This window comes from Gymnoscopelus braueri (assembly GCF_963280865.1).
Source record: "Gymnoscopelus braueri genome assembly, chromosome: 5".
Classification (NCBI taxonomy): Eukaryota; Metazoa; Chordata; class Actinopteri; order Myctophiformes; family Myctophidae; genus Gymnoscopelus; species Gymnoscopelus braueri.
Window position 1 is genome coordinate 28,574,947 of NC_137606.1, and position 14,294 is coordinate 28,589,240.

The 14,294-nt window shown below is 42.7% G+C and overlaps 1 protein-coding gene across 1 annotated transcript in view; it reads right to left on the bottom strand.

Moving 5' to 3' along the window:
• Nucleotides 1-14,294, bottom strand: part of dph1 (diphthamide biosynthesis 1) — a 78,481-nt gene that overhangs the window by 32,498 nt on the left and 31,689 nt on the right. The window contains exon 4 of the mRNA XM_080429631.1: nt 5,787-5,908. Within this exon, the coding sequence (XP_080285757.1) occupies nt 5,787-5,908 (122 nt within the window). The remainder of the gene's footprint in view (nt 1-5,786; nt 5,909-14,294) is intronic.

Below are 14,294 nucleotides of genomic sequence, written 5' to 3' on the forward strand. Positions count from 1 at the left end.
AATACATTTCATTGGTTAAATATTTATATAACCCAGAGACAGACTTAACCACTTTCAACCTGGTGTCAATGTTTTGGGCATGCTATTATAGGCATACATACATTTATTTTCATCGCATCATTACACTTTGTGAGCTTGTAGTTCGGCTATTTTCACACGACACGTATGACAGTGCGACACCGTCATACGAAATATAGAGATACATGTTTTCTGCCCGTCAACAACGATATCCACCTGAACAGAGGATCTGCAGGAGATGGACTAGAGGGAGAGGGAGAGAGGGAGAGAGAGAGAGAGAGAGGGAGAGGGAGAGAGGGAGAGAGGGAGAGAGGGAGAGAGGGAGAGAGAGAGAGAGAGAGAGAGAGAGAAATGGAAAAGACCTATAAATGTAGGCCCGAAAATACTTTGGAATTCAATTTTGAAGGGGTTGGGAGGTGGAGGCGGCTAGATAATGTAACTGTATATATTCAGAAAGGTTGGGAATGGGACCGAAGAACCGAAAAAGAGAAAGGGGCAGAGGCGGGGTCGGATTGTCAATTAGCCGCTACCAGAGTGATGAATGGATTAGGATCTGAGCAGAGATGGGAGAGGAACAGAGAGGGATGGATAAAAAGGACGGTTGCTGCATGGAGAGAGGGAGAGGAGTTAAATATAAAGTAACACAGCGGGGGGGGGGGGGGGGGGGGGGGTATGGATGTTTAGTAAAAAGTCCAGACTGAGACAAATCTGCGTTGCTGTCTGTGGATTTGTTTACAGCGCTCCCCCCAAAAAAACATAAAGGGCAAAGTAAAGTGGCATTGATCTGCCCTGTCATCACATTAGTATGGCAGCCTGAGAGCACTTAGTCACTGCAATTAGAGAGACAGTCAATGAGACAGACAGGACTTGCACGCTCCGTCAGTGTTTTTATTTGTCTCATTTCCAAGCTAACTCCGTTTCTCCATATGGGTCATACATCAACTCACTCAGCACCGCTCATTAACACAGACACACAGAGTGAATAGACATTCATGGATAGTAGGTGCAGCCGAGGAAGGTCTGGATGTTGCATTGTATTTTAAAGTTTCTACATCACCTCACTCATGCACACTTACCTCTGACTCTCTGTGGCAACTCATATTAAAATTAAAACCTGGGACTTGGTTAGCCTTGTATCGGTACTTCCGAACAACAATATCTGTGCAGAGCAGATAATGGTCACTCAGAAGTAGTGCTGCACGATTCTTGCTCAAATGTGAATCACGATTTTCCTCCATAAGAATTGAGATCACGATTCTCACACGATTCTCACACAATTATCTTGTAAGTATAAAAATATTAAGCAAAAAAAAAATCGTTATAATTTAAAATCGAGATTGCATAGGTGTCTGAATCGAGATCACAATCTTTTTTCGATTACTTGTGCAGCACTACTCAGAAGTACCTATATGGGGATACTACAATGGCATAGCACCGGCTGTTAAGTCATTGAGTGCCATTGACGTGTTTCACGTGTTTTACCGCAATGGCGCAACGTGCCAATGACGCGTTTGACATGTTTTTTTTTTTTTTTCTAAATTTTTATCCCACGATTTTGTAACCCTATTTTTTACACCCAGTCTATGTAATCCTGGGCACTACCTTCCCTCTGCCAACCTAGGGAGGCCAGGGCCGAGCTCATGCCTCCTTCAATGCATGAGAGCCAACTGACCTTCTTGTCACCTGACAGGGGAGAGTTTCCCTGGTTGGACGTAGCGCGTGGAAGGAACACGTTATTCCAACCAGTTCCCTTCCCCTCCATCAGGCGCCCCGGCTGGCCAGGGGGAGGCAGTATAGTGACCAGGATTACTGCATGTTTTTGTGAGGGTACCTACCCTAGGAGACAAGGGGAGGAGAGAACACACCCCCAGCGCCCACAACGTTCCCTGCGGGAATCGAACCCAGGACCTTCTAGCTGTGAGGCGACAGCACTACCGACTGTGTTTGACGTGTTTTTGAAAAAAAAGAATCAGAACCCAAGATATCATAATTTGAAGATTTGCTGCTCCATTCACTTCTTGTTTAACTTATTACTGAAAAAGGCTGTATCTCGGCTCCTGAGCACTTTTTTTTGTACGTATTTTTCAATGTTATTTTCAAAAGGCAGACAATTAATGTCAACAAGGTCCAATGACCTCGTTGACATTTGTGAAACCACACAGTGCAACCCTCAGTGATTAGCACCCATCAGGGGATCGATTATACTGGAGATAAATATTCTGTGACTACTTGAAAAAGGTATAAGAAAATAAAAAAATTGCTGGCACAGTTCACAATTTTTTTATTTATTTCATTAGCACTGAATTTAAGAAATATATTAAATATTTAATATCATATTGTTTATGTCCCTCAAACGTTTTTTAAAAGGTTTGAGCCTAAATCAAGCCTCAGATATACTCATTCCAACTAACTTCTCTCTGGCTTATAAAGCACTTTCACCTGCAATACCACATTGTCCTGTTTGGCACGTGGCGCTATTGAGCCAGTTTGTATGCATGTTATCTCCTGGTTCTGTGTGGAAAAAGTTAAAAAAAAGAAGGAAAAAAAATCTGTTTGGCCTGTTTTGAGACCAATTTACAGAAAACCCCAGATATGCTGTGAAAGCCTGAGTGTTCAAACAGGGGTATTCTTTGGGATAGAAGAGAGGTAGGTAGTCGATCTTTAGCAACCTCTGCTGGTCACTACCATCATTGCAGGTCTTTAGCTGAGTCCTGCATTACCCAGAATTTCACCGGAAGGGGGAAGCGTTTCAAAAAGCGTTCTTATTGTTGTTTTATAGTATCTGCGGATCGTTTCTCTTAGCCAGTGGAGCTTTAGTTACCGTGAGCTGTGTTTTATTTTGCTGACGTTTTTCCATCTTCAAATCCTATAAAGCCATAAAAACAGCGTGATATTCCTTTTTGTTACTAGTGCGGTAGTTCCGGGCCAAACAGGAAACCGGTGCAAAGAATCACACTGTGACGTGTTGTAGATTCGCTCTTTTTGATAGGTTGTGTGATACTGTCATGCGATGAAGTATAAAATAGGGCATTAATTCATGAAACGTAAAATGATGAAATATGGTAGAGATGCGTGGTTTCTGCCCGACAGTGACGATGTTCTGCTTCTTCAGCAGGTGGGTATTCAGGTTTTTATTTTGTGTTGTTTCTGTCCGAATTCTGGTACTGGCACTATTCCTCTACTGCTCCTGTCTGCTGGTAGATTGTAGAGAAATGTAAAACAAAAATGTGGATATTAAATCTATATCTAATCTAATATCTAATATCTATCTAATCTTTAAATCTAATAGAAGAGACAGTATAGGTTTCATTCCCTCGTACATTCAACAATATGAAAAACATTAGATTATATGTTGGTGTTGGCCAAACTGTACAAAGGGAAAGGTGAAAATGAAAGATGATAGATATAAAAGCCAACTATAGAGAGGGGACGGAAGAAACATAAAAGCATAGAGTCTATCTCTCTCTCTCTCTCTGTGTCGAATGACACGGAGTTCCTTTAATCTCCTGCAGGTGTCTGACATATAGCATTCACCATGATGCTCCACACATCTGAAGTGGGGCTGCCTCATGTCAGTCAGCCTTTACCCAGTACAGCACAGTCAGAAGTGATGGAGGGAATACTAAACATTAATTGATATGATGCGACGACGTGTTAGCTTGTAAGCAGTAAATTATGCATAAAAGCACAGATTTGCACTGGGCAAAGTGCTCAATCTATTCTCTACTGATATGATGTGCATGTTGAGCTGCGCTACAGTTTCTCAGGCCTTCTCCACCCTCACTTAACTCAACGTAAAAGGCCCATGCCTCTGTGATGTTGTGAGGAGAAATGTGAGGCGTTACACTGATCAAGGTTCAGTGTAGAAGAACATGCTTTTCTTAAGGATGGTATTGATCTCATTGTACAAGACTTTTGTCTACTTCCCCTGAGTATACAAGCAAATGTGTAGTATGTTTGTGAGTTAGCAACAACGCATATGTCACACAAGTACAACCCCCCGCAAACACACACACACACACACACAGATTTGTACACACATGCACAAGCACAAAGACATGTGTACTACATGTGTAGCTCTGTGTCTACGTGTGCGTACCGCACACGTAGACACAGAGCTGTCCAATGTATTAATATTCTGTAGGCCATTTCTGGTATTTGGGAGAAGTGGGGCTGTTTTGGCAGCGATATTTCAGAACTATTGATTTAACATTTTCTCCCATGTTCAGGAACGGGCAGACAGCGGGCGTGAGGGTGAAAGGTCCTCAAGATCTGCTTGGGGTTTTTCAAAGGACAGCCCTAATGCATGCACCCTATTGATCGTCCCAGGTGACATGCTGCCCAGGCACCAAAAGCCAGACAGGAGTTCTTCACTAAAACTTGCTAAGCTGTAGTTCATCCATTGTTCCATCTGTGTCTAAGCTTTGCTTTCCTTTGCACACACACCTATCTATGGGCTCCAGTCCTTCATCTATATATACAATTGGGATGCAGGCGCATGCGTGAGGTAATAGGTAACAGGGTAAAAAAAAAAACTGCGCATGCGTATGCGTGGACTCGCACTTTCCCTGTGCCACCGTCTCTCACCGGTGTCGTCTTTCACCGGTGTTGCCAGATTGTGCGCGAGCAACAAGCAACCAGCTTCATGAAAAAACATGAACACAAGGTCCCACGAAGTGCGCCCTACACCCACCTGCACTTCCACAACCAACGCCAACACACTACCACCAAAGTTGCCCCTAAACCGCTTACAATCGAAGAACATGGCAACACAAACTTGCCACATTCCATTCCCTACGTCCCCTTCACCAGACACACAGCTCCCTGCAGACATCACAGACACGCTAAACTGGACAGCACAATCACCGTCATTTCTCTAATAAATCGCCCTGTCATTCCTATTGTCACGACTTTTAGGTCACTGCAGCCTGCTACTAATGTAACAAATGTTTATGTCCACTATTGTGAAAGCGTTCGTTGTATTTGAATGATTAGTGGCCAGGGGTGCTTAACATGAGCCGTTAGCATGCGGCTAATGCTAACGCACTTTCACCGTAGCATGTAGCTAACGTGGTTGTCGTGGCTGACGCAGCTGTGAAATCACGTTGTCAACAATGACAGTTAGTGTGGTGAATGTTACTATTCCTGCTCAGTTAGACCATTGTAGATGGTGCGCCCACATAAGCCCAAAATCGCTTATATGACAAACAGACCTGCGAACCCTCATCGTACACACACACCGCTGTTGTCGTTGTTCAACCTGTATGAACGTTAGTCTGGTAAATGTCATCAATGCTACCTAATTACCCCGTTAAAGCAGGGGTCTTCAACAGGGGTCCGGGACCCCTAGGGGGTCCTCAGAGTTGCTACAGGGGGTCCGCCAAATCTCTTTAGGATCATTGTTTTTTACATTAAAAACTTGAACCCTAGCATCCCTATTCTAAGGACAACTTTAGCCGAAAATAGCCAATCTACATGCTTAACATTTTTATTGCAATAAACTGTTAGATATCATAATATAATATAGGATGAACTACAGCTGTACTAGCAAGTTTTAGTGAAGAACTCCTGTCTGGCTTTTGGTGCCTGGGCAGCATGTCACCTGGGACGATCAATAGGTGGTATAGTTGTTAATCTGCATGCATGTGCAAATACACATGCAAGTTAAACACAGGTAGAGGGGAGAAACAAAGTGAGAGCCTTCAGGTGAGCAATTGAGGGGGATGGAGAAGAGGAAATAAGAGAAACGTATAGAGAAAGTGACTCACTCAGACAGCTATGGCCATAGTGCACCATGAAATCAGCTCCCAGGGCACGGGCAGTGAAGTCGTCCACACAGCAGGCCCCATACGTCACATCCCCCATCACAATAGTGTCTGCTTCTGTGAATCTAGGAAGGACACACACACAAACACACACAGGTACACTAATCAGTGCAGTCGCAACCCGTACGCACCTCTCCCCCAATCGTTACCACAGCGATCAATACACACAGCATAGCGAGCTGTGTTGGGGCGATTATGATAGAGCTGAATGCGATCAATCTACCCCCCACTCATCGGAGACAGAGCACACTACACAGTGCCTGCTGGGATGGCACTCAATGACTGACACAAACGCTTCACAGCCAACGACTAGCCAATGGGACCTTGAACGGTTCCAAAGCTGACTGCGAGTTCAAGTCCACCCTAACGGGAGTCAACGGGTCTGAAATCAATAGCGGGAATGGAGGTAGACTACACAAGCAGGAGAAAGAGCCAGGGCTGGTACTGTAGATATAGAAGCAGATTTGATGATAGGGGTCTGTGTCAGCCAATCCCTGGCTTGGATTTGAAAGCACATCTGGCTGTGTGAAGAGGATGACTGGTCTCAGCAACAGATGATGAGAACGGATTGAACAGACTGTGGGGGCCTTGCTCTCTACCAAACAAAACAAAAAGTTGAAAAACAACAAAAAAAACAGGCAAGTATGGATTTAGATCTGATGGAAAGAACAGTCAATGTAGCTGTCCAAAAGGGAGGAGAAAGAAAAAATGGAGATATGTCTTTTATCGTTTCAAGAAGAAACTTAAATTTAAGGTGAAATCCACAAAGGCTAAGTTAAATGTTAGGACACAAAGCAACTGGGGATGGGATGGCACAGAGACACTGCAGGGTAGGGAGGCTGGGTATTAAATGGTGTTTTTTTTGCCTGGTGTTTGTGGCTCTGTGTTGACAGATTTAGGCTAGATAGGTAGTGTTGAAAGTATAGTGAGAGGGGGGCTTGGGGAGAACACAAGTAGCAGTACAGAGACTGCGGCAGAACTGCGGCTATATAAACCAAAAAAAGACTCATTATTATCTCTTCTGTTGCCCAGTCTCTGAACTCAAATCCACCAGCTGTCTGTCTGTCCGTTTCTTCTCAACACTCTGTTTGGGAGCCTGCAGGACTTTTCTTTTTTATATGAAGTATTGAGATGTTGAAGAGGATGACTAAAACTATATAGAACCAGGGATATAAAACATATTTATATATATATAAACATATGGTCAATTTTGCGTTCATACGGTCGACGCACCATCTGGCCAGCAACTCAGTGCACACGCTATTGTGTGAATGTTTTTAAGCTCATCCACCTGCATCCTGTGGTTTTCTCGTTGTCTTTCTCTTTGGCTGTTTTCCTCCAATGGCTGCTGCTCTCAGTGTGAAGGACAGCTTGGGCCAGCTGAGCCCAGGAAAACATAGCGGGCAGATAGAGCAACTCATCTCGTAAATAAATATTTGCTTTAGAAGATTTCATTTGCTTATCCTCCTCTCTCGTCAAGGTCTTGATTTTGTTCGTGGGTGTGTGCGTGTGTGTGTGTGCGTGTGTGTCCGTGCGTGTTGCAGTGCCCCTGCTGCTCATTATGCAAATGCGATCGAGAGCAGCACGGTGATAATGGGTTACTGAGAATCATGTAATCCCTCCGTGTAGAGATCTGTGAACTTAGCGCTCCAGTTGGCTCGCTTGCCAGTTTAACTTCCGTCCTAGAATTTGACAGTCTACCCACTTTGTTTGGAGACACATAAATGTGTGCATCCTCCAAAAAGCTGAAGGTTACCCCACTCGTTACTCATTGATATTTGCCTGATGAAGACCTACAGTATAAGGTTGAAATATTTTTCTATCCCACGATTTTTGTAACCCATTTTTTCACCCAGTGCCAATTGCCTAAGCTTGTAATCCTGGGCACTACTCTCCCTCTGCCAGACTGGGGAGAGCCCTGAACTGAGCTCATGCTTCCTTTGATGCATGAGGAGTGAGCAGGCCGCTACTCATCACCTGACAGGGGGGAGTTTCCCCGGTAGAACGTAGCGTGTGGAAGGAACACGTTATTCCCACCAGTTCATTTCCCCATCAGGTGCCCCGGCTGACCAGGGGGAGGCAGTATAGAGATTATATTACTGTCCTAGGGGACACGGGGAGAACATGCAAACTCCACACAGAGTAGGCCCTTTCACCATCCCCACCTAGGGTGTGGGCACTGATGACGCGGAGGAGAGATCACACCCCCAGCGCCCACAGCGTCCCCGGCGGGAATCGAACCCAGGACCTTCTAGCTGTGAGGCGACAGTGCTACCGACTGTGCCACTGTGCCCCCGAAATGTTGCACCATTAAAGAGAATAAAATAATGTTGGGAGCTTTAAACCAGTTTGCGGATGTTTTTACCTTCTTCTCCTTGATATTTGCCTTGATGTCCAGCACATGGCCTAAATACAGGTACAAGATGTGCACACAATCTCCTCTGTGATGTACACCACTCGTTACACCAGAACACGGAGGAGACCCACAGCATATCACGCAGCTCCACCATCATCATCTACAATCCAAACTACAGCATAGCCGAACCGTTGGATCGAATCTAACCGCCTCGCAGTCAGAAATACCATTATCACACTCATCTCATTGAAAATGCACATGTCATTATTCCAGTGAGTGTATACTGAAGAAAGATACTGGCAATAAATTAGACATATAGGACGCCCCAATGAGACGTGTTCTCCAGAGTAATTACTGGTCAAAGAACAGTACCAGGGGGGGGGGGGGGGGGGGGGGGGGGGGGTAGCGCCAGGGTAAAGTTCCTGCTCACCACCACCATGGAGACTGGGGTTCAAACAATACCCTACGGTGCCACTGGCTTGGTTGAGCACTCCAATATACACATTTGGCATGCATAGAAAGAGAGGTAAGGCAGAGACAGAGGTAGAAACTAAAATCAGAGAGCCACACATCCCTCTCTTGCGCCCTCTTTCCACTTTCAACCCTAACCCCTCCTCTCACCATTTATTCTAATGAATATAAGTCACATCTCCATTTCGCCATCTCCTCTTTTCCATTGCCTTCCCTCCTTTTTCCATTCCCTGCCTGCCCTCCTTTTTCCATTCCCTTCCTCTATCATTCTCTCATTCCCTCCTTGATAGGCCGCAATCCATTTCCACTTTCCTCAGGGTATGTCAGCTGTGATTTTGCCCCACAACCCCCCGCCCCCCATTCTCAGGCTCTAGAGCTCAACCATTTTAACTGAAATGTCATTAAGATGTAATTAAGATGTTGGAGAAGTCTGTGAACTCAATAAAAGTCCTTGTTAATTAGGGAGCCTCTTTAGCACATAGCTCAGTATGTGTGATGTACTGCTCACTGACTGCTTGTCAAAACAACCATCGCGGAGTGCAAATGCAAGTCTATGAGCAACAGTAGGTGCGAAGGGAACAGGCTAACAGTCAATGAATGCATCACTGCATATTAGCAAAGACGGTATTGATGTGCTGGATTCGTAGAGAATGGCAGAGCGGCCATGAGAGCCGATCTATCCTGTCCAGCTGTCCGCGGGAGATGAAATCCTCGTCTCACAATGACAGGAATGTCATCTCCACAGTTAAGTGCCACACCAGACACATGGCACGACCAACGTCCACTGTCCCCGAAACACTAAACACAAAGCCATCATGACAATGAACAGGCTGCATTTTAACCAGCGATGCGCTGCCTCCGTGTGTTCGATAATCAGGTGCCTCTGCGTATGTGTGTCTGTGTACATGTATCCTGTCATGTTTTACATCTGGGTTTGATGCTTTTACTTTTTGAAAAATACAGTCATGCCCCCAAGACATCTAACAGTCACATCATTCCATTGCAATGCCTGAAATGCAAGTCATGTGTAATGTAAATAAAGTGAGTAAGACAAGCACAGATGCGGATGAAATATAAAAGCCAACTGTATCTCTCTCACACACACACTCACTCTCTGCCTCTCTCTGCTGTCCAGAGGAAAAGCACAATTACTATCCAAACCGATGACAATAATTGTTTTGGTATTGCTTGTGATTATGAAAAGGCATTGTGCCGGGGGGGGTGGAGCAGAGATGTAATATTGGATTGTGATTACAAAAAGATTTGCATTACTTAAAACAAATTCTCTTTTACTTTGGACTGAAAATATTATGTTACGTTGTAAACTTTACTGGCACACTGTGCTTGTAAATTGCTTTTTCCAGTTTAAGTTTTAAGGTTTTGAAAAGGGACACTGCATGTTAATAAACAAGAGAACAAGATGGACCATATAAATGTGGCAGATTTATCCATACAAGCTCTTTAATAATTTCATCTGTAGTCTCTGGAAAGATTGAAGGTTTAACAACCATAAAAGAACATACAGTACATAACACAAATGCACCGAAAAATGGGCAAAACGATGCAAACATTGCCAAGATGCATTATGAGCAGCATGAGAATAATCCAGTATTCCAGCACAGGAAAGCTCACACAGCAGGAAACATAAAGCATAGCACAGGCATCTACAGTATATGACAGTAACATAAAGCAAGACAAAACATCACAATGAACACATCATAATTATGACATTGTAACATTATTTCTCAGTGCAATAAATAGGCTAACGTTCTCGTTCTTGAGAGCCATCTTCAGAGCACGGTTCATTTGTTTCATGAATCATGAATATTTTTTTTCATTTAAGCAGGGTAGATTATCTCTTTGAGTTGGTTTGCGTTTCACTTTCTTCATTAAGTTGTGTATGGTTGTTTGAAGTCCAGCCATCATGAAAGAATTACAGTTACCATCCATAATGTCCATTCCAATTCAATTCTTTAGTTGGCTTTAGGGAATTATACTGGTCTAGATTTTTTTTAACCTAAATCCCTTTTAACACATTGAGTGACAAAAACGGTCCGGACCGTTTTTGAGAATCCAAACGAGATGTGCCAAAAGAAAGAAAAAAAATGTTTTACAATTATTATTATTTTTTTCCTTCACAGCACCAGGAGATATCATTTTTCGAAGATTTAGACTTTAATCCACTTCCTGGTTAACTTATGACTTCAAAAGCCTGTATCTCGGCTCCTTTTTTTTTTTACTATGTATTTTTGACTATTTTTGACTATTTTCAACTGGCTGCAACTATGGAACGGATTACCGAATGTTTAAAAAAAAAATCCCCGGATTGTACGAGACCTCTATGTGTGTAATGAGGGGATCACCGTGAGGACGGTGATCACTGAAAATATTTTGTGACTACTTGAAAAAGGTTAAAAAATGGTTAAAAATCCAGGCACTGACTGTACCCTGTTTTAAAAAAAAACTGGCACTCAATGTGTTAATGATCATTCTCTCAATCATATTGTGGTCAGACAGCCCTGTAATATTGGTGAAAGCGAAATCAATACGTGTTTTTGAGGAACTAGTCATCCCGGTTGAAATTTCAACAACTTTTCAAAACTGTTTATAACACATTTTAGCCTTTTCCTTTATCGTTCCAGTTTACATTATTATTATTTATTTTTTTTCCTAAATTCTTATCCCACGATTTTGTAACCCAATTTTTTACACCCAGTGCCAATTGTCTATGTAATCCTGGGCACTACTGTACCTTCCCTCGGCCAACCTAGGGAGGCTAGGGCCGAGCTCATGCCTCCTTCAATGCATAAGAGCCAACTGACCTTCTTGTCAACTGACAGGGGGGAGTTTCCCTGGTTGGACGTAGTGCGTGGAAGGAAAACGTTATTCCAACCAGTTCCTTTCCCCTCCATCAGGCGCCCCGGCTGGCCAGGTTGAGGCAGTATAGTGACTAGGATTACTGCATGTTTTTGTGACGGTACCTACCCTAGGGAAAACGGGGAGAACATGCAAACTCCACACAGAGAAAGAAATCTCCTGAAAAATCCCATCATTGTTGGTATCATACTCTTTGAGAAGGGTAATTAGTGTGGTTGCCCGAAAGGGCAACACACTATAGTACTTGGGCGACTTTCTTATCTACCTTTCTAGAGCAACCCAAATTTTTATGAACTACTCCTCCCATAGTTTTCGCGGCACACACTCGAGCCATCTGTCAAATAATAATAATAATAATAATAAAACATTTCCCCCATTGACTTGGCCTACAAACGAAAAACTAATTACACCAGTCGGCCTCATGGTGGCGCTATAACAGCCCACTTTACGTTTCGGCTCTTGAACCGTAGGTCGTAGAATCAAAATGTATTTTTCCCTGGATTCCTTGGGTCATGACGCAACTCCCCATAATACGTCTGTATAGATTTTCTGCCATTTCTAATTTTCTTCAAAACACACTTTTTGCTCCTCCTCCAACAGATTTGATCCAAATCCCCCAAAAATCGGTACACATGATTTCTGGACCTATGCGATAAACATAATTACCCATTTTGATAGTCCTTACCGTTCGTCCGTAATAGGCTTCCAAAGTTTTTTTCTCAACTTTGTCACTTGAGTTTTTGCTAACAACCTAAACATAAACAGCAACATGTTTTGGCTACTTGGTCTAAAATATATTTTGTCTGACTGTTGGAATGATTGTTTCACCTCAATTAACTGCCAGAGGTATTTTCAAATTATTTTAGCCAGTGCCAGAGATTCTTAATTGAAAAAAAAAAAGTACTCAGGAGCCGAGATACAGAATTTTTAAGTTTTAAGTTAACAAGGAAGTGGATAGGAGTCTAGATCAAAAATCATATCTCCTTGGTCTTTGGGTCAAATTGGAAAAAAAATTAAGTAAAAAAAAAAAAAATCACGTAGATCTACGCGACTGGCACGTGGCGGCTTTAAATAGGTTCGCGTAGATCTACGTGATTGGCAGTGAATCAGTTAAAGCTCTCAGAAAGCATGGCCTTCTGGCTGGCTTCTGGCCTTAATTTCATTCTAGTGGTTGGAAACTAGTGACAAAAGACAGAGATTTTAAAACCACAGACAGAAGAAAAAGGAGTTCAAGCCACTTGAAACAAAACATTTTACCACAAATTAGCCCTCAAAGAAACCTAATAAGCATACACTGCTTGATCTATGTGTGCTAAGCTTTTACACAGCCCCTTTGCTGTCACGGTGATTTATGTACAGCAAAAATATTACAATCTCCCAGCTGTGTGCCACGACACAGCCCTGAGACAAGCCTGGGGGCCGAGACACTGCCTACACGCGAGTGCGCCCGTGTGCGTGTAGCTGAACACCACAGAAGAGAGGGGAGAGGACCACAAAAATGATAAAAGAAAATGTCCCAGACCATGAAATGCCGATACTATTGTTATTGAGAAATTTCCACTGGAAACTTAATTTCTACTGGAAACTTAATTTCCACTGGAAACTTAATTTCCACTGGAAACTTAATTTCCACTGGAAACTTGTTAGAATTTTGTTAATTCCATTTGCAAATGGTTACGAATGGAATTAGCTAGCTAGCAACTGTTTTTTTTGTTTTGTTTATTGGCTAGCTCCTATTCCCTTTGTTTACCATTAGAACTTCCCCACAGGGATTAAAAACGGTTACATTGCTACAAAATGCTGACAATCTCCCAATGGACATTTTTCAGTAACCGTAGTGCTGATTTAAAAACGATGTTCAACTATTTGCTATACAATACGTGTCAGAAACTGGTGAGAAAATACTGAAAGGATGTGACAGATGTGTTCAGAGATTCAAGTGTGCCACATAAGAACATCTACAATGCGACTATTCACAAGAATCTGTGTCCTTTGGGACTACACACAGAGAAATACAGTACACAGATTAAAGTATGGAGACCTGTCTCGTGCATCCTCCTGCGGATCATCCTCACTATACACAACACTAAAGAAGGCTTGATGCCGAAACACATACGTTGTTTGGTCTACAGTGTACCATGCCAACTTATAAATGAAAGTGCCTTAAGGACAGTTCTGTGAGTGCTGGTATTCTCTATTATTGTTAAGTAACTCTTCTAGACCGCGCACCCGGCAAGAAAACTCTGTAAAATATTGAAACAAGTTGGAGACGCGCTCGCACACTTTGTGTAAAAATCGTCCTCACTGACGGCCATGGCTGGAGGTGAGCACACGTTGAGCAAAACGAAACTCATTAAAAACGATACAGTGCACATCACAAGTTATAGATACAGCAAGTATCTGTAGCTACAATATAATTTCAGTTGACAATCATACTCTACATTATTTCAGTACTGCACATAATTTGATCAATACTTTGTTCACTCAGTTATCATTTAATGCCTTGATGTAATTTATTCAATGATTGTTTTATCTTTTATCTGATCAGTCATTCATCATAGGGCATTTTTTTCTCTCCTTGGTTTGTTTTATGGTAAAAGGAGGATTATAACTGTCAGTTTAAGCTGAAATAAGGTTTTGAAATAAGTAACTTGACCTTCTGTACTTTATTTTGAGTATATACAGTATATATATACTGTATGCAAAACAGAGCAATTGCCTGGATTGATAATAACAGTCATTATTTT